We start from the raw sequence: 25,670 nt of genomic DNA on the forward strand, positions 1-25,670 counted from the left end.
CGGACTTGGCTGTGTTAAGTTAATGGTTTGACTCAATCTTAAAAGTCTTTTCCAGCCTAACCAATTCTATGATTGATTGCCAGATTGAGCTTTGAATCTGAAAGGGTTTGGCTGATCAATTCATGTGCAGAAGGAATGTGGAAGAAGGATCCATTTTCTAAAGTGATTATGTTCAGTGTTTTGTGCAGCTGTTTGAATACCCACTAAGTGGGTAGATGGAAAGGCACCTTGTCTGAAATAAATATATTCCATGATGGGCAGAATTTATGAATCCCAGTACCTTGACAGCAGTGTTCTGTTTCCTTCTTTTCTATATCTGTCCAGCCAGGGCAGTCACAACAGATCAATATCAAGAAGATATTTGAACTGGGCAGGAAACAGTAAGTGTGGGTCTGTGTGTGGAACTGTGGTTATGCAAGTTCAGTAGCCAGCTGCTCCCAAAAGGCATGTTAAAAACATGATTTCTGCCTGAGCCTTACTCAGGAGAGATGGGCAGATGAATGATTAATTTATACTTTCCTCTCCTCTGATGCTTATGTTGATGAAATATGAATGAAGCTGGTTATTTCTGAGTTTTCAGATTTCTGTGGAGTATATTACTGGAGAAGACAGAAGTAGAATGACTTAATCTATACTCACTTAGGAAATCAGACTTAGAATAGCGATTTTTAGACTGGTCTGTGTAGAGCTGTGCATCGTTGGCAGCTGTTAGGAGCAGCTCTGCAAAGGAGGCTGCTGCAGTGTGTCCCAAAAACTGGGCTGGGACACACGTTCCTCAGATTGCCCATTTCCAACGCTGCCTTCTGGCAGGAGGAGTAGCATGCTTTGTTTACATGCCCTTGATTGTTGTTGCTGGCTGGTTTCCTTGTAGCCTTCCCTAAGGTGATCATTTTACTTACTATGCCCAAACGTCCTTAGAATTTTTAAGGTAGGTCAGGATGTTATAAATCTTAACAGGAACATTAAGATCTTCATCTTGACTCAAGTTGCGAAGTGAGAATCTGAGAACTGGAGGAAAAGAGAGATGGAGGCGAGGATTTAAGTCTCCATGAAATCATAGCAGAGTTTGGATAGGGCATTATATGATTCCCTGTACCTTGATCTGTTGTGTGAAGACAGTGTGAAGAAGATGTTACTGAAATAAGAGCTGAGTCTCAGGCTATGAATTTGGGAAAGTATCACATCTTTAAGCTCAGCTGTGTAGGAGGGAGGACTCTTAGAACTGACCTGGAACAAACATGTTTTGATATATTGTGGAATATGTATATGTGTGTATCCAAGTTATTATATGTATGTTATATGCATGTGTATATTTTTAATGTTCTCTTCACCTATTTTTTCAGACCTTTAACTGTTTATATTTTCACGGCATGAGACACTTTCCATTTGCATTTATCTTAGGGTGGTTTGTATAATGTGACATTTCAGAGACCTGAATAACAGGAAGGCACATCCCACATTTCTGGGCATGAAAACTGCTAAAACTAGAACTGGCAACTGCAGGGAGCTCATTGAGTTTTAGTACTTTTCTCCTACCCCTTAAAAAGATAACTAGTTCTTTACTGCAAAGTGTGGTTACTGTTTTTCAAGTTACTACTGCAAGATGTGTGGAAGTGATTCTTTTCTTTTTTGTTGTTGGTGTTGTTTTTTAGACGACTAGTGTTAGCAGGGACTTTCGAGCGCATAAGAAGATTATAGGGGTAATTACAGGGATGCCTGGACTTTGGGGGTCTGAGGGAAGCTTATAATGGGTGCTTTGGTGACCTAACTGCCTGTGATGACTGTACTCTGGCTTTGTGGGTACTTGTTGTGCTAATATACATACCTCTTTTTCTGTGTGGTTTTTGTTTCTTTATTAAGCAGGTTGTGGTTTGACTGAAATGTATACTAGACCTGGCTGTTTATTTTCGAATGAAGGTTTCTTGGATGGGAACACTGCTGCTTGCATCTCTTAGCTGAGATTGGTACTGAATGTTTCAGTCTCTTTATGTCATTTATTTGGAGAAATAATAAGCAAATCTACCTTTGGATTAAATGATTTGGAATCATAGAATCATAGAATCGATTGGGTTGGAAAAGACCTCCAAGATCATCAAGTCCAACCCTTGGTCCAACTCCAGTCCATTTACCAGATCATGGCACTCAGCGCCACGTCCAATCTGCATTTAAAAATCTCTAGGGATGGTGAATCCACCACCTCTCTGGGCAGCCCATTCCAATGCCTGATTACTCTCTCTGGAAAGAATTTTTTTCTGATATCTAACTTAAATTTCCCCTGGCAGAGGTTAAGCCCGTGCCCCCTTGTCCTATTGCTGAGTGCCTGGGAGAAGAGACCAGCCCCCACCTGGCTAGAACTTCCCTTCAGGTAGTTATAGACAGTGCTGAGGTCACCTCTGAGCCTCCTGTTCTCCAGGCTAAACAACCCCAGCTCCCTCAGCCTCTCCCCATAGGGCTTGTGCTCCAGTCCCTTCACCAGCCTTGTTGCTCTTCTCTGGACTCGCTCCAGCACCTCAATATCCTTTCTGAACTGAGGGGCCAAGAACTGAACACAGTACTCAAGGTGTGGCCTCACCAATGCAGAGTACAGGGGAAGGATCACTGCCCTGGTCCTGCTGGCCACGCTATTTTTGATACAGGACAGGATCCCATTGGCCTTCTTGGCCACCTGGGCACACTGTTGGCTCATGTTGAGCTTCCTGTCAATTAGTACCCCAAGGTCCCTTTCTGCCTGGCTGCTCTCCAGCCACTCTGTGCCCAGCCTGGAGCGCTGCAGGGGGTTGTTGTGGCCAAAGTGCAGGACCCGGCATTTGGCCTTATTGAACTTCATCCCATTGGAATCAGCCCATCTCTCAAGTCTATCCAGATCCCTCTGCAGAGCCTTCCTGCCTTCCAGCAGGTCGACATTCCCTCCCAGCTTGGTGTCATCAGCAAATTTGCTGATGATGGTCTCAATCCCCTCATCTAAATCATCAATAAAGATGTTAAACAGGACATCTGATCTGATGGGCCAGAATGGAAAATATTGCTGGAGATAATATCAGTGTTACTGTTGAATCTGTGGGAAGCTTTCATGGCCATATGCTTCTATCTTTTTCCAAAGCCTAATTATTAAAAAGTAAATGTGTGTATGTGTGTGAATGAATAAAATCTAAGGTCATCTCAAGTAGAAGCCATCCCAAGTAGTCAACTTTGCAGGAAGAGAGAATAAGAAGCTAGAGAAAAAAATCTTTTGGGTCTAGTTTCAGTAGTTTAGAAGAAATTTAATTTAGAAAATTACAACTGAGGCAAATCTCCTGCCAATACTTACTTTTTATGAAGCAGGTTGTCATGGAACAGGTGTTGCCAAGGCCTGGAGTCTGGATCTCTGTTAGGGGCTTGTACATGGTGCCACAAACCAGTAAGTAACAGCAAAATACCTTTCACTTGCTGTACCTTGAATTGAAGCATCACCAAGAGTTCCCATTTTAACTCTTCTCCCTGTTGGGTGTCAGTGTGTTAGACCAGAGGAGGTGAACCACCCTTCTGATCCTGGGATGGCAGTGTTAGAACAGCTCTCTCTCTAAGGGCAATGCACATACAGATTTTCCTCCAGTTTTATTTCCACATAATGAGCAGCTTCTCTTGCCTTCCCAGCTGAGGCTGAAGCATCCAGTCCTGCTGCAGGTGCCAGAGCCTTGACCCCACAGCACAGAAATGCAGCTGTCCATACCCGTTCTTTACCTGAGCCTTTTCAGGTGGAAGCATCATTCAGTATAAGTTTGTGGAAAAATTTTTCGGCACAGTGTGCAGTATATGTTCACAGCTTTATCTCACGCAATTTTTGTCAGCAGTGATAGGAATTCAAAGCATTCCACAGCAGCAGGAACTGTCCTACTTTGCTCTTAATCTCAGTTAGCAGGCCAGCACTAGTTGATAAAAGTGAGTAGCTTTGAAGACCCAAGTAGGTCTTGGAAGTGCAGCTGAGGATAACCACAGCCTAGGCTGCTGAAGAAACTTCTTTGCTGGCTGTAGGGGAGTCCAAAGCAGCTCAAAATACATTTTTCATTACTTTGATTTTATCCTTGCTGTAGGTATTGTGGGAAGCAGCAGGGTAGGGAAAGAGAGGGTGAAATAGCCTCATGAAATAAAGAGTGGTATGTCTGTGATGGGGATGAGTTCTTTGACCATGTAATTGTACAGGCGTTTGTACTGAATGCTTTAAAAATGTTTGTGGTTCTAACCAAGAAACTGGTTGTAATTTCTTTCTCCTTTGTCATGGTTGTAAGAAGATGTGGAAAAAAATTTGGGGGAGCTGAACATTGGATGTGATCTACTTCCAGGTGGAAATGCTACTCTCTGTTCAGTTGAGTCTTTCATAGTGTTTGACTTGCTTTTATTCAGTTATAATCAAGGACTGAACAGTCTGGCCTTTGAAAAGGAATGGGCAATGCTGGAAGTCAAGGAGAAGAACTTGGAGGGTTGCCTTACTTGAGAAAAGTCCTTGACAGCATAGCTAGGCAAGTTGTGCGTCTATAATGAGTTTCTGTGGTTGTTTAGGGATGCTGTAAATAACACATTCACTGCAGGGGATGCACAACTGGTGACTTAAGTCCTACATGTACCCTGATCCCTTTCACTACCAAGTCTTCACTGATGTGAAGTTGTTTGTATATGCTTTCATCCAGCTGAATACAGAACATATTGTTCTGTTGCTTTTAGAGTTGTATGCACTTTGCTTACTACCCATTGGCAACTAATTGCCAGTTAAGATTAGGGAATTCTCTACAATCACTGATTAAAATCCCTGCCCAGCATACCCTTAAGTGTGTGAGTTGACCACCTTTTTTTTAAACGTCATGTTTATGGTGAAAATTCACTACATATAAGCTAACATTTTTAGTTTAACAGATCCTAGAGAGATTCCTTTCTCAAGTGGCAGGAAAGATTGGGTGTTCATAAACACAGCCCATTGGTTTATTTTCTTTGAAACAGCTTTGCTGTATATGAAAAACTGCATAGAAGGTTTAGCCCTGCAACTTTAAAAATGGCATTGATTTCCATCTACAGTGAATCTGAACAGCTTGGATCAGAGGAAATAGGTCTGAAAGAAAACTCAAAGCAAGAATCAGCTGTAGTTATAATTCATCATGTGGTTGTTTAAACTTTTCTCAAAGACCTCTATTGATAAGAGACTCCTGGACCATCTAGAGCAATCCTTTCCAATACAGAGCTACACTGACCTTTAGAAAACTTTTCCTAATGGCTGTTAGGACTGCTGAACTGTCCAGTATAGATGTGGAAAAGAGATTATGCCTCCTTGCTAAAATTTTATGTAAGGTTAAAAACAATCTACGTGTTTTATCTGCACCTTCCCTGTAATCACGTTTTTTTTGAGAATGATTAATCCCAACTTTATCCTAGTTGTTTCCTCATTAGAGCACCTCTGTCCGCTCTTACACTCTTCTTTGGATTCTTTATAATTAGGCCATATTTTTCTTTAAATGCAAAATCCAAAACCAGTCACCAAGGCATGTGTAAGACTTTTGTAACTCCTTTTTTAATATCACAGCATGAGACAGCTGACTTGTGTTTGTATCCCTTCCTGTAGGAGGGACTGCACTGGAGGGTCTGAGTTGTGCCACTGTGCTGGGTGCCATGTAATGTTGGCCCTGCAGGAGGAAGTCTGCACAGAAAAGAAATACCTTGCTCCAAAGGTTGAATAAGGCTCAGCTCGTTGCAAAATGGGAGTGTTACAATGTATTGCATTTGAAAACAATTTCAAACTATCATACTTCCAGGGCATTTTCTCTTTTCCCTTCCTGGGTGAGTCCAATATTACTTAATGCACTGAATTCTCTGTGTAGACAGTTACTCTCTGTGTGCTGTGTGCAAACTTTCCCAGATTAGGATAACAGCACTTTATGGATATGGAAATACCTATGTAAGGTTAAAAACAAAGGATAATCAAGCTCATGTACTCCAAAACATTTTCTTTAGACCTTTATGAGCAGCTTCTGGTCCACTTAAAAAGGAAATAGAAACTTCCCTGTGTTTCCACAATGATTTCTTCTACTTATTCCTTGGGCGAAAAAACCCTCCCTGAAGTGCTTTTTTCTATGCAGGAAGTGGAGAAATTATGCCTTGTGGCTATGGTAACTATAGTAGTGCCAATCTCTATATTAAAGTTGTTTTATAGCAAGAGAGTATTCATGGGATAGTAGGAATATTGCAGTGAATTAGGCTAGAAGTCCACTCCCAAGTGACTCTTTGTTGGAGGGGGATTTGAAACCACAGAGAGTGAAATAGAGTAAACTGAAGTTCATAACCAGTGTAAGACTGACCTGCTTTTCCTTTAGCATAAATAAAATTTTATAGTATTTTGGCCGTACAAGCCAAAGTAGCACAGAGTGTGTGTGCTGTGCCCTGCTCCACGAACTCTGCCTGTTTTCATCGTGGGCACCAAAGAGTGTGACCTGTGAAAGGCCAGGCTGTGGTAAGAAGGGAAGAAGATAGCCATGTGCATGGTGCAGCCTCTTAAATAATTGAAATCAACTTGATATGGAAGTCTTTATCTTACTGAGGGCTGTTCTTTTCCATAGGAAAGTATTTCCTCTTGAGAGAATTTATATTTTTTTGACAGTACTTGATTTAGTTGCTTCAAAAGGTTTCATTTGGGGTATGTCATCTTAGCACTTTTTGGTGGTTTCTAAGGTATGGACATATAGTTACTATATAATGTTATTTCCTGGTTAGTAGTACTAGAATGCATCAACAGTTAACCAGGATCTTCAATTCAGCTCTCCCACCTAAGAAAGGGATAAGATCCCAATATACAGGAGCTGGTGTTGCTCTTCAGACAATGTCTGGTTATACCTATTGCTGTTCTCCAGCAGCCTCTGCCATTTACGGCAGGAGTGGATTTTCCAGGTCTGTAAGGGAAATATGAAACAACACTTATGTACGTTGTAAATACTCCATCTCAAGTAACTGATAACTTATTTAGAAAAGATGAGTGTATTTTTCCTGCTTTCTTTTGAACCTGCTTCACTACAGATAGAATTCTTCTGAACAGTGAATTTCTTAAGACTAATACACTGTGGAAATTATCAGATCTGTGTTATTTCTTTTCCCAGTGATACTGTATATTAACATTATCTTGAGTAACAGCAGAAGTCATTAATAACATGTGCAGTCATTTTCATTTCAATTCTGTTTGGCAACATTGTGTTGAAAAGCCTTTTTTTTTTTTTTTAAATCAACAGAAGGTGACTACAATTATTTAAATTGTACTAAGCATGCAGTAAGAGAGAATGGCTCTGTTGGAGGAAGGACTCTTCTCTCCGTCTTGGAAAATCGTATCTATTCCATTTATGTGCCAATAAAAAATGTGCTTCAGCCTTGTGTCTACTTTGTGTTCCAGTTCTCAAAACTCAGGCCATGGTGGTTCGCTGGAAAACTGAACTCTTGCTTACCCACAGTTCTGCCTCATTACAGATGTAACTGAGTTTATTTCCTTCCTCTGAGAATATTTTGGAAAGGGAAGGGAATTGCTTCAAATGTGTTCTCCTTGTGGAGAACACTGTCAATGAACACTGTCAATGAACACTGTCAATGAAATTATATTTTTCAAGTAGGAAGGTTAAAGCTGTTTGTGACATCAACCCCCAACTTCTAAATTCAGTTTAGAATCCAATGGGTAGCTGTTCCAGCTTCCAAACGTAGCATGCTGTCCTGAGGTGTACCACGTATCAGAGGAACTTGGTGCTTCACCAGATTCAATGTGATGAAATTTTTTAAAGGCTGAAGCTATTGACCACATCATAAACAAAGAACCACACTTCTATTCTGTTCAGAATCTGAGGTGTATGTTTCGGCTTCTGAAAATATTGTATACTGTCCTGAGGGGTCCCACATAAGGAAGGAACTCGTCACACTTCACTGGTTTAAACTTCTAGGTTGTCCTAAAATGTAGATCATATTTATAATCTCAAAAACAAATACCAAGGTCTGATATGGAAGAACAGCTTGTACTCTTCTCGTGAGACCCATGTTTACCATTCTGGGATATTATTCTTTTTACTGTATTTATCTTGGAGACCATGTAGCCAAAAGTGTATCTCAGCTCTGTTTCCCAATTGCTTTCAAGGTTTTAACCAGATGTGAGATTCACCTGAGAAGCTTCTAATCCTGGCCCAGAATTTTTTTCACTGGAGAATTCCTTCAACAGTGCCATCTGTGGGAGATGGAGCTTATAGGTCTTTGCATAATCAATATGTGCTGCAGTTTGCAATCTCTCATTAAGTCACTTGTCTGTAGCATTACTGACCAGTAGTTGAGTAATGCAGCGTTACTCAGTAGAGCCTAAGGAGAAGTGAAGGGATAACCCAGGAAGCTTAAGGACCATGAAAGTTCCTGTTAAGGACTTAGAAGGATCATTTCTTCACTGTCATCATTCGCCTCGGCAGCAGTTCCCGGCCAAGCTGACGTGGTGCTGTACTACAAGATCTTGAAAAGTCTTGGTGGCACAAGGTGACTCGTGTTCAGTGGTTATTACTGGGTGTGTCAGAGTTTGGCTGTTGTTACCTGCCTGTGCATGATGCCTTGTCCACCTCCTTTTCTCCTTGCTTCTTTAAGGTTAATGTATTTTCTTGCATGCCTCTGATAAATGTCAGTTATAACAAAAACATCTTCTCCAAGCCATGCTGTGGCTGTTCAGTTTCTTTAATGCTCAGTTGTTCTGAAATATGTTTCAGTTGCTCTGCTGGTATTCTTGCCTGGGAAAGGCACATGAACTGATTTGTTTCCCAACAAGTATTTTTCTCGCTTGGCTCTTGTGCATCAGGTTTTGATAAGAGGACATTCCTTGCCTGTCCTTTTTATCATGGTCTTTGTACTGTATTTCCCAGTGTATTAATTAGGAAGTTTTACTTTGTGATGTTCCTGAAGACTTACTGTTCCTGTAAAAAGTGTTGTGAGCAGCCTTCCTCCTAAAGTAGGACTATGGAACGCTTTCCACTCCCATATATTTCTAGTTCCTTGACAGTTGTTTTGTTACCTTTCTGGTGGTTCTATACATAGTTGTAGTAAGAAATATGTAATCTAGTAGTCTGTGCTTAGATTCTATTTTTGGATGATTTATATATTTATTGGTTTCTCTAGCAGATGCTTTTCTGGTTTATTTCTGCTACTCTAGTCAGCATAATATTTACTCATTCTTTTTTCCCCCTTTGTTAACTGAGGCTAAGAAGTTCTTAGGGCCATGCAGAAACTGCAGTTCTTATTATAGGATTGTCTTATTACCATGACTTAGGGACCTCATAATCCACAGCTTCTTTCTCCTACGTTTGTCACATGGCTCTTGAACAACTAAGAGTACCAAGAAATAGAAGACTCACACCTTAGTATCATGGGTATTTCAGTGTGTGTGGCTGATAACTGGTGATCTCACAGCACCAACTTCAGTACTGGCAACTTTGCTGGAGCTGGCAGAGTTGAACTTGCTTGTGTTGGTCATGAGCTTGGCCCTAGGTCTGAAAGCTTAGACAGCTCAGGATAGCCTGTTTCCAGCAGAGTGCTCCAAGAGCAGTGATTAGGCCTGTTGTATTGCATTATGGACACGGAGGAAAATGCTTTGGGCTAGTTTAATTTCTCTTAAGAGGTGAACAACTGTGATTTCTTTACTTGTCATATTTTCAGGATGTTGCTGAGGAGAAAAGGACAAAAAGATGAGAATAAATTGCTAAATCTTGAAATACTTGCACAGGAAAACTATTTGATATCATGATTATTCTTGAAGCTAGTGCTGTTCCAGAATCTCTAGTGGGGATATTTGCACTGAATTTGCCTGTGTTATGCTGTGGATGCCTAAACTTGACAGCCTATAGGGAAGACATAGAAAAGTGTGGGGCTTTTAGGCTTGGTTTTGTTTGTTCATTTGTTTTGGTTATCTCTTTGTTTGGGTTTTATTGTTTGAAATAATACTTCTGTTGCCTTCCTTCTCTTGTAATTTTTCCAGGAAATTGTTTTCTGGAAGTTCCATGAGTATAAATTATGGCAGAAGTTTGATCTTTGATGTTACACAGTTACTGTATTTATTACAGGATTTTTAGGAGGTTTCTCATTTTCCAGGTGAGGTCAAGGCCAATAACACTTGCACATGCTAAAGAAAGACCTTGGGTAACTTCAAACTTCTACTTAAATTGAGTACTTCTTGAATTTCTATTCCATCTCTTTGTATGTCCCTTTTCATGTTTTCAGCACTCTCTTGGTAAAGCACTTATTTTCAGCTCCAAAGGCTGGGGTATCTGGGACTGTTCTGCTCTCTTTCTGAGCTTTTCTTTGAAATCTCCTTTTCCTATGAAAGTGCGTTGACAGATTCTCTCTCATGTGACTGGATTTGCCGAGTGATACATGCTGTGAGTACCACTAAATGCCTTCATATCCGACTGTGTAAGAGCTTTTCAGTATTATTTCCTTATGCATATACAGCTGTTTGAAAAATTAAGCATGCACAGGCATATTGTTGCGATCTGGCCCTGGAGCAATGAAGTTGTTGTTCTGAGTTCAATACAGAGTATTTGTACTACGCCAGCTGAAAATCTCATCTTCAGATTTTTCCTCATGCTTTGTGTATGTAACAGAAGCCTTGTGAATTAACCTCTCATAGGAGCTGCTTTTAGGTGTTGCAGGTTGGGACTTCCATTTATTCCTTGATATAATACGATTTTGGAGGAGCAAGCCTGCTGACCTGAACAACTTAAAGCTCAGTCAAGGGTATTTTTCCTTTGTCAGCGTGGCACAGTTAAGGATATGTGTCAATGAAGACAGTCCCTGTGGATAACTGGGTTTCTAGGATACAGCATAGCTTCTGTTTTAATTAGGCAGTTACTCTTGTCTTTAGACTTTGTCACTTCATTGCATGTAGAGATTTTGTAGTTATAGCGCTATTTAAGAAGTAAAATTATTTTACTTTTTAGCAAAAATGCATTGTATGCAAAATGTCACTCATTGATCTGCACTAAAAAAGGCTGATAAAAATTTAATTTGGTTGATCTTTTCAAAAGCTTCCAGGATCTGCATTTTGGTGGACACTGTAGTGTTGAGCATAAACATAAAGCTTCTCAGTAGTCATTCCGTTGGATGAAAAGTAACCCTGGCTCTTTTAGGGACTAAAATAAAGTTGCTGTGCAGAGAGCAATAAAAAAAGAGAAAGAAAAAAAGGAAGTGGGGGAAAGAAAGCTTTCTCATTTTAAAAATGTGACCTGGTTATCCTGATGAGCAAATCTGATGAGAGTTTTTCTTAGAATTAACATTTGTAAAGTCAATTCAAGTTTGTGTGTACTTTATCTCTAACATACGGCTTCCCACATGATGATGTCATGTACTGCTAAGTGCCAAAAAAAGCGTGAATGCTCCCAGCAAAAGCTACTCTTTGAACTAGGATTTGGCTTGCGATTTCTGTTGCGTGTGTGTGCATGGCCAGACAGCCCATCACATGAGAGCACTGAGCTCTGCACGAAGCTGTTGCTTTTCGCAGCTCTGGGTGATGCTCTGCAGGAAGATGCAGTGGCCATAGACAGCTCCTGTATGGGAAGGATCTACGTATCTTCCCCCTGAGATACTGGAAATGGTGTGAATTGTCATGGCTAATTTGCTTCCTCACCTTCGAGTATCTCTGATCAGGCGAGATCCAGGGAGGGACTGACAGCTCAAGTCATCTTGGTGCTGTAAGAGCTTTATGCAGTTTCATGAGTGAGGATTTCTATACCATTTGGGTTTGCAGGTGTTGTGTAGGCATAACAAACTGTTCTGTGCATGGATTTTGTTCCCAGCCCACTTCTTAGCGAAGTCATGGTTTTTCCAAAGGTGCTAATAATGTTTGAGAGGTAGTTCTCACTGTGTGCTTGTGTTTATAGACTGGATGGTGAGGTTGCTCATTCTGATCCCCTCTGTATGTTCTCTTGCCCTTCATGCCCAGTATGGTGATCTGCTTGTTGCCTCCTGTTGTGTTACAAGAAAACTTCCTTGGGTTGCACAGTTTTTTTTCTACTGCATGCAAAACAGAATGTGTTACAGGGGTATAAAATAAAGGGAGGCTGTGGGGTTTTTTCGTTTTGTCTGCCATTTACTGTAGACTACCACAGGGTCCTGTTTTGCTTCAGAAGTGGATATGTTAGGAAGATTCCTGGATCAAAACATGGATTGCAAGTTTTCTGCTGAGCTGTTCATGAGCCATGCAGTGGAAGTTGGGATCTCAGACTACCTACAGCTGTTTAAAGTGTTGATTTACTAGCAAGTATCCTAAGGGAACTTTTAAGGGTGATTTTAATGTTGGAGAAGGAAGAAAATGTGTATGCTAGTGCCTGGTATTATAGATAGATTCATTTATATTGGTTGCTAGACTAGAGTTTGTGAGGATTTTGTCATGTATTTTTTGACCCAGCTTTGAAATGCAGTTAGACTGCCTTTTACTAAACTCTTTAGAAAGCCTTCATTAACTCTGCTGGCCAGCAAGAAAGGGTTTATCTTTGCCCATTTTCTTTGTGCTGAGCTGCTTTTCTCCTCTCGCAGAGACAGAAGCTTGTGCTCATTCGCTGTGCAGGAGGAGAAGGTTCTTGTCTGCTTGCACCTGGGCAGCAGCTGAGCCACATCTGTTTGCATGTGGGTGAAGATGATTTTCTCTTCTTTCTTGGCTATGTGTTAAATACTGAAGTGTGTAAAAGTGAGTGTGTGTACATAGGCATTTGCTTTGCTTACTGCTTCCCATTAACACTATTATTTTTCTCATAATACAGCTTTTTCTGTCATGAAGTTTTATTGTCAACTGCAGTGAGAAAGAGGGCCCAGACATAGCACAATTGTTCAATTTCTTTACTTTCTTTTAGCCTTTCAGGTGGTACAAGCAGCTTAATTAGTTAAAATTCATAAGTGCATCTGGTAAATGATGAGATTTTTTTTAATATTTTGCAATTAAAAAAATTAATATCTTTGAAAAAGAACTCTTAGAACTCCAGCTGGTTTGTGTTCCATGCTGCCCTGAGGGAGCGTGGGGCATGGGTGAGGCATGGGCTCTGAGGAACAGAACCTTCCAAAATCTGCGCCGAGCCTCCCCAGAGGAGCCGAGAGCTGGAGCTCGGGAAGGGAGGAACGGTGCAGGCTCCCAGCCCCTCCTCTCTCTGGCTTTTGTGTGCCAGGGGTGATTACTGTCACTGTTCAACCCATCGTTAGTGCCTCCCAGAGAAGAAAGCAGACAGCTTTTCATCTGCACATGCTTCTGTGACTGGTATTTTCCTACAAGCCAGACACCTAAGAAGTTTAGTTAGAGGCTTACACAAGGGAATTGTGTAAATTTTTTGCAATGACCTAATGCATATAAGCTGTTTTTGATGGAAGCTGAACTAAATGCTATTAAATAAATTAGAAAGTTCTTAAGTGTTAAGCTGTAGGAGGAAGAGTTAGGGGGTTTTTTTGGACACATTTTCATTTATCATTCTCTCTACCCTTGGGTGGTCTCGTCCTACAATACCTTCAGTTATTTCAGTTTCTTGCTTTCCATTTCTAAAGGAAAAACTTAAAATGATATTAATAGCTCCCCTTAAATGTGATATGCTAGTCTACCCCATATTCAGGGAGCAGTTTCTAGGGGTGAATATGCCTAGTGAATTCATAACTTTAATGTCAATAATTTGGAAGCTGTTGTTATGTAATTATTTAGGATTTTTTTTCCCGTAATATTTGGGATGTATGTAGCACTGGTTGCCTTTCTACCTAAAATACATCCGTTTGAAACAATAGTCAGCAATAAAAGTGCCATTTTATTTCTTGCCTAAAAACATAAAGCTATTACAATTTAATTTTGTAGATCATCGTGTTAGTACACAGAAGATAATTTTTTTTAGTGATGCCTGTTTTGAACTGTTTTGTTGCTAGTCTGCTGGCACTTCCTGGTGTTTGTAAACTTTATTAGTGATTACTTAGTTTCTCAAAAATAGTAAAATGAAAATTACTGGTTCTACTCTACAGGTGCAATTTTTTCACAAATAAGGATTCCTCTATATTTGTTGTGGTAATGCCTGTACCTTTCATCCACAATTTAGCATCTTCATAATAAAGACAATTACCTACATTTTAGTAGATATCGAAAATTGTGATACTGTACAATTGCCAAATTTTGAAAGGAAAGCACAGAAAAGTGATGCAGCTTTTTTTGAAGTAATGTGAGACATCAGTGCAGAGGTGAGATTACATCTGGATCCTGCATTTAAAAATACATGGAAGTACTTTTATTGTAAATAAAGAAAATATGAAAGGATATGAATATGTACATACATTATCACAAATATATATTTGAAACATATTTTTTTTCTCTATTATGGATTATCGAACAGACATTACTTTTTAGCACTGCAACTACAGGAAGAATGAAATCTGCATCATTCTAATTTCTGGAAAAATGACTAGTCTAGTTCCTCATTTGTGAACATGCGTAGTTTTCTGGCAAGAAGACATGGTATATTTTTGTCCCTGAAGAAGTGTATAAACTGCAGCAGTCCTTTGCTGTAGTCATGAGGAAGTGCTGCTGTGCTTCCCAAATTCACACAAGTCTGTGCCAGCGTTAATGGTGCAGGGATGTGCTTCTGTAAATCCAGATTTGGCAGTTAAAGGGGTCGTTGTGTTCGGTGACAAGTTCCATTACTTGTGAATTGCTTTTGACTCCTACCAGTTTTGGGGGCAGCAGAAGCAGCAGAGAGCTTGTCACGCCAAGCCCACCAGCACGTTTCCCAGGCTGTTGCTCCTCGTGTGTCCGAGCGTTGCTGTCTGAGCTGGGGCATTGTTGTACCGGTGCCATCTGTGCCTCTTGTGGCCCCTGCCACTAGTGCTCGCCTTTCCTCCCCTTTGCTGCAGCTTGGGATCACAGCTTTGTTCCCTAAGCTATCTATTCTTTTTCATAATGTTATTAGCTTGGGGGAGTCTGGCTTGTCTGCGATCATCAGCCTGTCCTGTTGCCTCCCTCAGCCGAAGGACAGGGGAAACTGTCACCCGACAGTAGCAGCTGTGCAAACAAACAAGTCAGCACTGATATTCATCAATAGCTTTGTGCAGTCCTGGCATTGAGATGCACCAGAACATGTGCAGTCTGTCTGCTTTCTTTGTCCCACCATATAGCCAGATCGGCCACTCTGCACTGATGAGGACGATTGTCATGCCGTGATGTGGCTTCTCCTCCTTCTTGTTTTCCTTTGCTTTTCCTTTTCTTTGTGGGCTGTCTGGCTGCTTACAGGCACAGCTGCCATGTGTCCCATCTGCTCTCCCTGAGAGGCACGCTCAGTTCTGACAAGCAGTATTCAAGTGGTACACTGTTCTCTGGAGATGACAGAAAACACCAATTTGTGTTATTAATGGCATGTCACTGGTGCTCCCTGCTTCCAAAACACTAAGCAAAGCACATAGTATGGAACATCAACTTGTGAACTTCCCGGTGAGGAGTTGTTTCAAAATCCTTTATGTACAGATGATTTTTTCCCATTCCACTTAACTCAACTAGTACTGCTCTTACCTTGTCTTATAGCTTGTAACTTTTTCAAGACACAGTGTCTTTTCCTTAAAAAAATGAAACATCTACTTCAAAAGTTGTGCTCTTTCCTTTCTGGCATCAATGACAAGATTGTATACATTAAGGGCCACAAGTGTATGATAAAATTGTTACTATTAGTTTATCTTTCAAGGAAAAAATACTTATTAGACTGTCAAAAACCAAACAACCCCCTCCCATCTCCGCTCCAACCCCAAACAAACTAAAAAAAACCCACCAAAACCCACTGCAAAAGCTAATTAGCTAAACTTGGAAAGAATTTAAAGCCAAGATTGGCCTTTCCTCTTCTGCATGTCTGTTGGAGAGCTTAGGGGTGTGCAAGTAACTCTTCATAACTTCCTTGCTGTGACATGTGGTCACTTCCAGCAGGATCTTGCCATATGACAGCTCCCTGTCAAGCTGAGCAAAGGTAAAAGGAGCTCTCTATGGGTGGAGGAAGATAATATGCAGCACAGGCATGTATAGGCAGTAAAGGTGTTTTATTTGTGGAATCACCACTAGCTTTGAGCCAAAATTTGTGGAAATGTGTGATCAAAAGTGCAGTTACTAATTAGCATGTATTCACCTTTGCCTGACCATACTGACTTTCAGGAGTATCGGCTCTGCATTTACCACCCTTATTGTGTTGAAGCTAACACAGTGTCTTGTGTACTGCTGCAGGGATTTACAGCCTGAAGCTGTGATGAACAAGAACTGCTTTCTCTGTTGGCATGTTTGCCTGCAATGCAGAATTCAGTTATAAGCAAGGGCTGTGTCCAAAGTGTGACCAAGGTGGACAGGATTTTACAGGGCTGACCAAAAGGAACTGTGCATTCATATAGGGAGAGAAGTGATTCATTTTGACAGTGTGTTTTTCATGTTTGTAAGTCTTCTTCTTTAGTAACTCCCTGCTTACTCAAAATGTTACAAAGGGAAAAGTAAAGGCTGGAAGCTTAAGTCAAAGAAAGGAGCTGAGGCCAGAGAGGCTTCTAGCAAGGAAAAAAGATTGAACAGCCTTTGGTCAGCAAACAGAGCTGGCTCAGGGTATGGGTTTGGTTCTCTGCTTGCTAGAAACTGCTTTGTTACTTATGTTAACTCCTTGTAAAAGCTGTTACTCCATGGTGGCTGCACTGTGCTACGTTCCAACAGCTGACCTCTGGAAGAGGTTGGGGATGGACTTGTGTATTTGTCTTACATAGGTTGTTTCACAAGAGTGTTTCTTCTTTTTTTTTCTTTCACTTGAGAACATTGTAAGGCAGTATATTTTATATCACAACTAAGCATCATAAAGTGATCTCCTACAGTGAGTTTCAGGAAGAAAAAAATGGACTGGTTCTACTTGAGAGACTGGTATTTGCTAATGCTGCAAAACATTGTGCATAAAATCTGTCAAATAAAGGATATCATCATAGCACTCCTATTTGGTTAGGTGTGATTAGTGGCACAAGGGTGTTGGCTCTCTGTATTAATTCTTGTAACTGTGCTTTTCAAATCAGCACCTTCAAAACTACCAAGTTGAAGTGTCAGCACTTACAAAGTTGTGTCATGAAGTTTAGCAAACAGACCAGGGTGGAGGGAATGTGTACAGCAGTTTATCACCTTTGGAATGTGGTGTTAGACTGACAGCCACAGGTAACAGGTGAGCTATACCTGCAAGGCATTCCATGGATTACTGAATTCAAGGCATCCTCTAAAGGGTTACAGATGTAGCTGCAGTTGATCTGTGTATTGTATCACTGTCCAGCACTCTGTTCTGTGTATGTGTGTTTTAATTTTACACTCATCCCTGGTGGTTTAACTGGATGCAGTTCCTGCCCCTCCAGCCTTGTTAATATGTATTGGCAGCAGGTTCCAGCAGCACTGCCTGCACACTCGTGTGTGAAAATGGGATGATCAGGTGCGATTCATGACTTAAGGGTGAATCCTTTGTGTGTGCCCTTGCAAAGTATTCTGCAGCAATTTCTGTGATTTCCTTTAATAATTTAGCTCTGAATGCTATTAATCCAGTCTTGACATTTCAGAAAAGTATTCAAGCAATAATCAACTATTCCTCTGCAAAACTCATCCATGGTTGGAAAAGTTTATATACAGATCTCTGTACAGCCCAAGCACGTTCTGTGAGAGGAGAGTATTTTGTTTGTTAAAGTACATGGTGAATTGTTAGCTTTTTCACCTCCTCCAGCCATTACTACTTGAACTCTGGAAACTGGAGCTGTGCAAGTTTTATTACAGGTGCCCCATAAACAGAGGAGTCCTGTAGAGAGCTGTGAATAACGATGGCAACTGTGTAATGAAGCAGTTTGTCACTGCTAACAGGCCAGACTTCAGATGAATGGTGGACAGTGCCAGCGTAACTGCAGACATGTCACTTAGCAAATTTGTGAAGCTGATACCAGGTCCACATCTGCCTTATGTAAAGGGAACTCCTCTTCATCTCTCAAAGTGTTACTCCCTTCTGATATTAGAGGGAGGATTTAGTCCTTGAAACAGAGTAGATCTTCTAGACAGCCTAATATTAAGAAATAATGTAACTGGAGGGCATGAAGTGATACTAAAGGGAAGCAGAACACCTGAAGTTACATAAAATTTTTCCCTGCATTGTTACCCATTTTAGTGTGTTTACTTTGTCAAACCATTAGCTGCCACACACTGTAGCCTTGCATAGGTAAGAGGGAGCCACTTTCCACCTGTTCATGGGGCTCAGTAGAGCACTGCTGTAGAGAGACAAGTCAGTGAAGCGTGAGAGAGGCTTGTGTTGTCCTGCTCATTTCCGAGGAATGGAGTTTCACAGGGAGTCTTGCTATTTGTGCTTGTTCATGGGGGTTTTTGACTTACTGAGAGGTTTTGTCTCCCTTCTTGAATTCTGGGCAGTTGTCTCCAGAAATACTGTGTGTGAGGTTTGCTTGTTGCGATCTTACTACTTGTGCTGATCCGTTGGGTTTTGGTTTTTTGTTTTTCTGTCTCTTTATTTAGATGAGAGATCCTTGGAACAGCAGAATTTTTCTTTTTTCTCAACGGACTTGAAGGTGCACGAAAGCATATCAGGCAGCGAGACACAAACGGCCTTAGCAAGAAGTACTTTGAAGTCCCAAGAAAGTAATTTGCTTCAAACAGTTTCATCATCAGTTACTGCTTCCTTTGATGTGACTTTACTTAGCCAAGAAGAAACAGCCAGGATTTCAGAAGGGAGAAGCACGCCGCCGTTGGTGGATGTCTCCGTAACAAGCAATGAGGCGTTCTTAAGTGACGATGAATTTGTTAGCTCATTTTCAAAGGCAGAGTGGACTTCTCCACTGAAATCTTTCACAGTTTTAACAGATCATCACTCAGTTAATACAGTAGAGCCATCAAGAGAAATGTTAGAAACTGGGTTGCTAATGCCTTCATTATCTGTCCTTTTTTCACAGTATGATATCTCAAAAACAGCACAGCAGAAGACTCCGTTGAGCGCCATTCCTGAGCTCAGTAACACTCTTACAGAACTAACGCCTTTTGTATCAGATCATGAAATGCTAACAGCAAGCAGAGACTTGCTGTTGTACCCTCCAAACGCAGCTATTCGTTTCACTTCCTTTCCTTCAGAGACTGGAGTTGTGGCGCAGGAAAACATTAATGCAAGTGTAACAGCTCTGCCTTTTGGGGCTGCTTCAGAAGGATCGCCTTTTCATCTCAAGCTGCTGGGTAAAACTAGCCCTGTGATCTCAGATGCCACAGCACTAAGTGCAGACCTGTATGGTGATGATTACACCCACGGGAGCAGCAGGGTCGCAGAATCTCTCAGTCTAACGACCTACCCCACTCCAAGCATTCCCTGGGCCACACCAGCTTTAACAGCCAGTGCTGAGCCTGCTTTTTTTCCTATTAGTCTTCCACTTGTGTCTTTCCCGCTTAACTCAGCTGCCATTTCCATGAACTCTAATACAGTTCTTAATGCCAGCCTGTTTGCACATGAAGTCTCCACTACAGCACCAAATTTGCCTGCTGGTTCAGAAATACCAAGTCAATCAGAGCTTGTCAGTGAGCTCATGAGTCCAGTGCCTTTCACGAGATCATACAGTTACTGTCTGTATTGTGACTCAGTTTCACTTCTGCCAGAATCAGGCTTTTCCCCAGAACATGATGTGGGCTCAGGCGATTATGTTGAAACTATGTCCATCAAAGCCTCTGAAGTTCAAGGCATAACTCCCTTTACAACCATAATTACTGATGGGTATGAATTAGAGGAACCTACACCTGAGATTTTTGATACTATTTTTCCATCAAGACCTGTTGTTTCATTGTCTTCAAGATTCACAGAAATCCCTGATTCAACCATGTTTTTAGTAAGCACTAAAAACACTAGAACTCATATAACAATTTCTCCTTCCTATCATGAGCTCCCTGGAGGAACATCACTGAACATTTCTGTTGCCCAGTCCCTCCCTGTTTTGGAAACCACTTCATTGACACCAAGCACTCGTGTAGAACTTCCTGGTGCCACCACCATTCTGTTTGACTCTACCATTGTCCCGAGTGAGCCAGTAACATCGTTTGCAGTCAGTCAGACAACTTTGCTGGAAACGCCAGAATTAATGCCATCAGAATCTGTGGTTTTGCTTGACAAGACATCTACAAGGGAGAATCTGTCTTTAAATATTTCAGATTTTCCATCCAGTCTTTTATCAACACCATTTCTTATTGAATCTAGCTATTTCTTTTTATCATCAATCATGCTAGATTCTTACTCTGCCATACAAAGTGATTTATCAACACTATTACCTCAGACCTTGTTGACTGGGACATCACTACTTTCTGAGGGTGTTACCAGCTGGGACTTAGCTACCACTGTCAGCTCTGCCACTGACACCGAGGTTTCTCAATTACATCTTGGCCAAACATCATTATTCTATTCAAATGTATCATCCATTCCAGATGCACATGTTCCTGAAATAATGTCATCATCAGATTTTCACTCCAAGTCATCCTCTGTGTTTCTGGAAGCATCCTCGGTACTGCCAGTGGCCTCTGAAGTTGTGTTTACCTCAACTGTTACAGGAGCTACCTCTCAGTTGGAGCCTTCACTCTCCACCTCTCACTCCGTGGTTCCTACCCTGGTGCTGCCCACTTCTGACACACAGTCTGTTACCAGCAGCATCTTGCTCAGTGAAACAAATCTGGTCTCTTTGTTTACTACCTTTCCGGTAACTCCTGTCTTAAATGTATCTTCATCTCTGCTCTCAACTGCTCTGGCTTCTGATGAGGATATTGGTGCTACGATTAACCCCACGCTGCTTTTAACATCTCGCAGCGAGGGCAGTGCTCCCACAGCCCTTCCTCCCACAGACCCTGACAACCTCACCTCAGCTGCCAGTACCATCAGCGTGATGCCCTTTCCTACAGCGTCTCTCTCTGTGACCACGACGTTTGCTCCCACACAGTTTCCTCCAACTTCTAGCCCTCCCACTGGATATGAAGTTCCATCAGGAAGCAATGTGACTGCTGGCACTGATGCATCAGCTCCTTACACCAGTGTCCCCACGACCGCTGTCACCAGTGCTACAGGCAGCCATGGCACGGCTGCTGCAGACAGCCCGAGGACATTCTCCTCCACCCCTTTGGCAACCACTACTGCATCTGAACTGGTGGCTGTAACTTCTGCTGCGACTACTACCAGGCAACCTTATGTCTGCGACATCACCGTTCCCGATGCTTACTTAGTCACTGCAGGTAAGATATCCCTAACATTTTTATTTTGTTTTTCAGAAGCCACTGTAATGTGACCCCCTAGCTAAATTTCAGATGTTGAATTAACTAAGTGAACTTTTCAAAGAAATATCATGTAAATTTAGACAAAGAGCTGTAAAAGCATTGATTTATCACTTACTCTTAAAAATAATAGACTTTACTTGAGTAAAGTCGCTTGTGATAGTGAGTTATGTATATGTTACACTGCACAGAGAATGAAATTGTCTTCTAAAATTGCTGATGGGTATGTGTAAGTATGCTGAGTAAGAGGCTGCTTTATCATTTCATGGGTTGTAAATGAATGTTATGTCATGGTACTGTTCTGCCAAACTGTTAAATGTTCTGACTGAGTAAGTTTCTCCTTTCAGTTGTTGCTGCAGTTTGTAAAAAAAAACACCTGCATGTGAGGTAATGTTGTAACACACAAGAGGAGAATTGGTTTAAAAAATGTTTGGGTTTCACTACCATTTTTATAATTTTACCTTACTAGCTTATGTTTGTGTCTTCCCTCCTCCCATACTTACTTTCAATTGGATTTGGTGTGTTTGTAACCGGAAAAAGTGACATTAATATGTTTAAAAATTAATTGTCTTAGCATCTTTGTTTGCTTTTCTGGTGTTTTCCTACCTCTTCCTGGCTTGTTAACAAAGCAATACCAGCAAACTAATCCAGGGCAGCTGCAGAAGTGCTGCATGTTCTGTGGTAAGCAACACATTTTACCCTTAAGATTTAATTGAAATGTCTAAAGCAGAATGAGCATAATCTCATCCTCCAGATATGCAGGTGATCTAGCTGCACTAGTGATGAAGAAGGCTTTTTTTAAATCTGTCATTTGAGTAGTTTTGTAGGCAAGTTACTGATGGAAAGTAACAGCAGGATGACAACACAACACTTCTCAGTTGTTTGCCTAACCCATAGTCACAGTGTCAAGCGTGACTGTAACAGACATGACATCCATTGGGAAGTGGGGATTTTAAAGCAGTTTCTTACTCTGTGGATATCCCTTTCATTAATTAGTGTCACATTTGTTTTCTCTTTATTTAGGAGAAAAATAGATGCAGATTTTCTGTGGGTTTTTTCTGACCTCATCTGCATTCCATGCGTTGCCTACAAAACTTAACTGTGTTGTGACAGGTCAGACTGAATGTGCTGTTACTTTCAGATCCCATTTGAATGCCTCAGTGGCTAGAAGATTGTTTTACTAGAATGCTAAAGACATTAGATATGGAAAAAACAAAACGAGAGAGAAAATATACCTGGAGTTCTTTAAACTTCATATACAGTCACTTTTTAGGATACAGTCGCACCTTTACCTGTTTCCTTGTCCGTCTAACCTGTTTGATGCAGTTGATCTCATTGCCTGCTTTTTCATTCATTGCACAACTGAAAATGCAGCTTTGAATCAAAACCCAGCAGATGAAGCTGAAGTGTATTTACTGACTGACATTAATTTCTAGTGCTGGCCCGAAGAGCTATTCTACGAAATGTCAGTGAATCCATCAGAGAAGTGCTCAGAGTTCAGTTCAGGAGATCAGTAGAGCTAGAGGTAAGTGCTTTGAAGTGTGCACAAGTATTCTTTGATCAGTGTAATACAATGGTGGGTTTAGTTCGAACGCTAAAATGGTAATTCAAACAGTCCATGAGGGACTGTATGACAGAGGGGTTTATTTTAACTTGAATGTTAGTTATGTTATTGTTTTGTTTTTGTTTGGGTTTTTTTTTAATGTGACTATGATGTCAGCTTTTTATTTTTAGAATGTCATCGTTTTCTAGAACAGATCCTTTTTGGTTTTGCCAGACGTGAGCAAGCAGTGTCCAGACTCTCCTGCTCACCTCCTTTGGCTGAGGAATTGAAACTGAACTGAAGAACATTTACCCTTCAGAATACCTGTTAAAAAGTTCTACTTGTTTTGCTAGCTGATTATATACTTAGCACTATAAACAAAATAAGACCTTGTGCACAGGCTTGTGCTATTTAACGTTATAAGTGAGGCCATCAACATCTTGAGGGGAGGTGGTGGAATCCCAAATGCGTGATTTGGCAGATGAAAAAATCAGGGGGAAAAAATCAGGTGTGCAATAGTAAGACATTGTTTTCAAGCCCAGGTAGTTAAATGCTACCCTGACGCCCCATCCCGTCAGATCTCGGAAGCTGAGCAGAGTCAGCCCTGGTTGGTACTTGGATGGGAGACCTCCTGGGAATCCCGGGAGCTGTAGGTTCTAGTCCTGAGGACTTCACTGTCACCGTCCAAGCTCACTTGCCCGTGGCAGATGAATCTCAGGATTGTTAAAGGATGGGGCCAGTTCTGTGCACGCTGTGCCTCACCTAAAAAATCCACTGCGCAGACTCGAAGGACGCACCCATGGGGGTGTAAAGCCCTTCCCAAACCTTCATTTGTGAAGCCTAGCCATGATTATTTTTAAGCCTTTAGATGGGTGTAACTCCTGTCCTTCCTCTACTCATGGGGCTAAGAATTGCTGTGCTCTTGGGTTTTTCTGAAAGCTTCCTCTGCTTTGATACTCAAGGAATCATCTTTGAACAATGTATCAGTGTTGTTTTCTAACCTCCAAGTGACCCTCTGGTTAAGATGAGGGTCAAAAGTCTTTATTCCCCACCTCTGTCTCAAATCCTCTGTCTGGGAGGAAAAGACCGTAGATGTAGTTTGGGTGTACCTTTGTTGTACAATTAGATACTATAACACTGGGAACAAAAGGAAATATTTTAATGGACTTGCTGGTGTAGATGAGTTCAGCTGCACTTGGAGTATTGTGTGTCTGTATTCATCTACTTGTCATAGCCCACCACCACATTATCTTTTCTGAGTCAATGATCTCATTTTCATTATGAAGTTAACTCAAGGAGCAGTTTGAATGTTGAGTTTAACTTGCATTTCTCCATGCACAGAATCCCTTGATGCTTTTAACTTCTGCACCTCCGATAATCACTGCACTCAGTAATTAAACAACTTCTGTCTCATGTTTGAGAATATACCTCTCTACTAGTCAGTCAAGATAGGAGTGTTAGGAATTCATGCCAAACTTAGCTACAGTGAGCTGCCACTATAAATTATGTGTAGTTTAGCTCCTTTTGGCAATACCTGCTCATGAGCTTTTTAGGTTTTTTTAATATATTTTTCTCCTGGCTTGTGAATTATGTCTTCAGATTGTGCAAAATGGCATAGTCAAGAAGTCAAAAGTTCATGAAGATAGAACTACAGTAGTTTCCAGTGACCTTACATGGCTAAGTAATATGGAAGCACCTTCTTAATATTAATAGTAGTAAGACAAAATCTGTTGCTAAATATTTGAAGGTTGATTGGAACAAACGTTTGATATACTACTTTATAATTTTGCTATTTAAATTCCTTCCATTCGTACCTACTATTGCCTTGTAAAACTCTCAATAGGAGAAGCTTCTGAGAAGTCCTAAGGCCTCTCAGAGGTATGTGTTTTTACAAATAATGCAGTTAGTCTAGTTTCATTCTTTGCAAAATCTTTTTTTATCAAAAGGAAAAAAATATCTATGTGGACTCAGTTTTGCTTTTTTTAATGCTATCCTCTGTGTTCTTTGTGATGCCTTGGGTAGGTTTTGCACTAAAATAATCACTGGCAAATGTCCTCACCTCTAACAGTGGAATACTAACAGAAACGTTATTTTTAAGAGCTGCCTATTATAGCAGCATGCTGAGTGGTGATGTAATGCAAGGTTTTAAACAGAATTTGTCTATCTTGCTAAACGTAATTATTCAAACAGACCTTACTTTTGTTAGTTAAGAGTACCCAGAAACCATATGTATGTTTGCAAGTTATGGTATGGTAGTGCACTTCTCTAAGCTGTTTTCTTACTGTGTCTCATATTACAGCTCACAGATGTTCTCTTGCTGTGATGTAATCTACAGTAAATCAGGAGAGAGTCTAGTTAAATTTAACTTTGTAGTAATGTGTGCTTTAAAAATAAAATTCATGGCAATAATGGGTATAATTGCTGCTCACTTTAAATAGGAAATAAGTTTAACTCTAAAAGGAGGATTAAAACACATTTTCCCTCAATGTTTTCAGTTGCAACTGTGGTCTCTTGCTTCTTTATTATTTCAAACACTGTAAGTTGTTGAAGTAGGAAAAAAGGAGGCAGGCTTGAACCCTGCCAAATGAAAAAAACTTTTGTCATTTCTTTCCTAGCAAAAGTCCTTACAGCAAGGTGAGAATAACCTAAAATACCCAAGTTCTTTCCAGCTGGTCTCAGCATATTGCATCTGCAAAAGAATAAGACCTTATTATCTGAGTAAGAGTAATTTTTGTCAACTTTATCTAGTGAAAACCTTATGATACTTGGGTAAGATCTGTTATTCAATGTTTCTTTGACTTGTTGCACTGGGGTGTGAAATAAAATAGTGTT

At 40.8% G+C, this 25,670-nt stretch overlaps 1 protein-coding gene across 5 annotated transcripts in view; it reads left to right on the forward strand.

Annotated features, from left to right (window-relative positions):
* Positions 1–25,670, forward strand: part of KIAA1549 (KIAA1549 ortholog) — a 159,103-nt gene that overhangs the window by 54,362 nt on the left and 79,071 nt on the right. For all 5 annotated transcript variants that reach the window (XM_071551096.1, XM_071551098.1, XM_071551097.1 and 2 more), the window contains exons 2-3: positions 18,524–21,256; positions 22,732–22,820. In XM_071551096.1, the coding sequence (XP_071407197.1) occupies positions 18,524–21,256; positions 22,732–22,820 (2,822 nt within the window). The remainder of the gene's footprint in view (positions 1–18,523; positions 21,257–22,731; positions 22,821–25,670) is intronic.

The sequence above is a fragment of the Pithys albifrons genome, chromosome 3, assembly GCF_047495875.1.
Source record: "Pithys albifrons albifrons isolate INPA30051 chromosome 3, PitAlb_v1, whole genome shotgun sequence".
Classification (NCBI taxonomy): domain Eukaryota; kingdom Metazoa; phylum Chordata; class Aves; order Passeriformes; family Thamnophilidae; genus Pithys; species Pithys albifrons.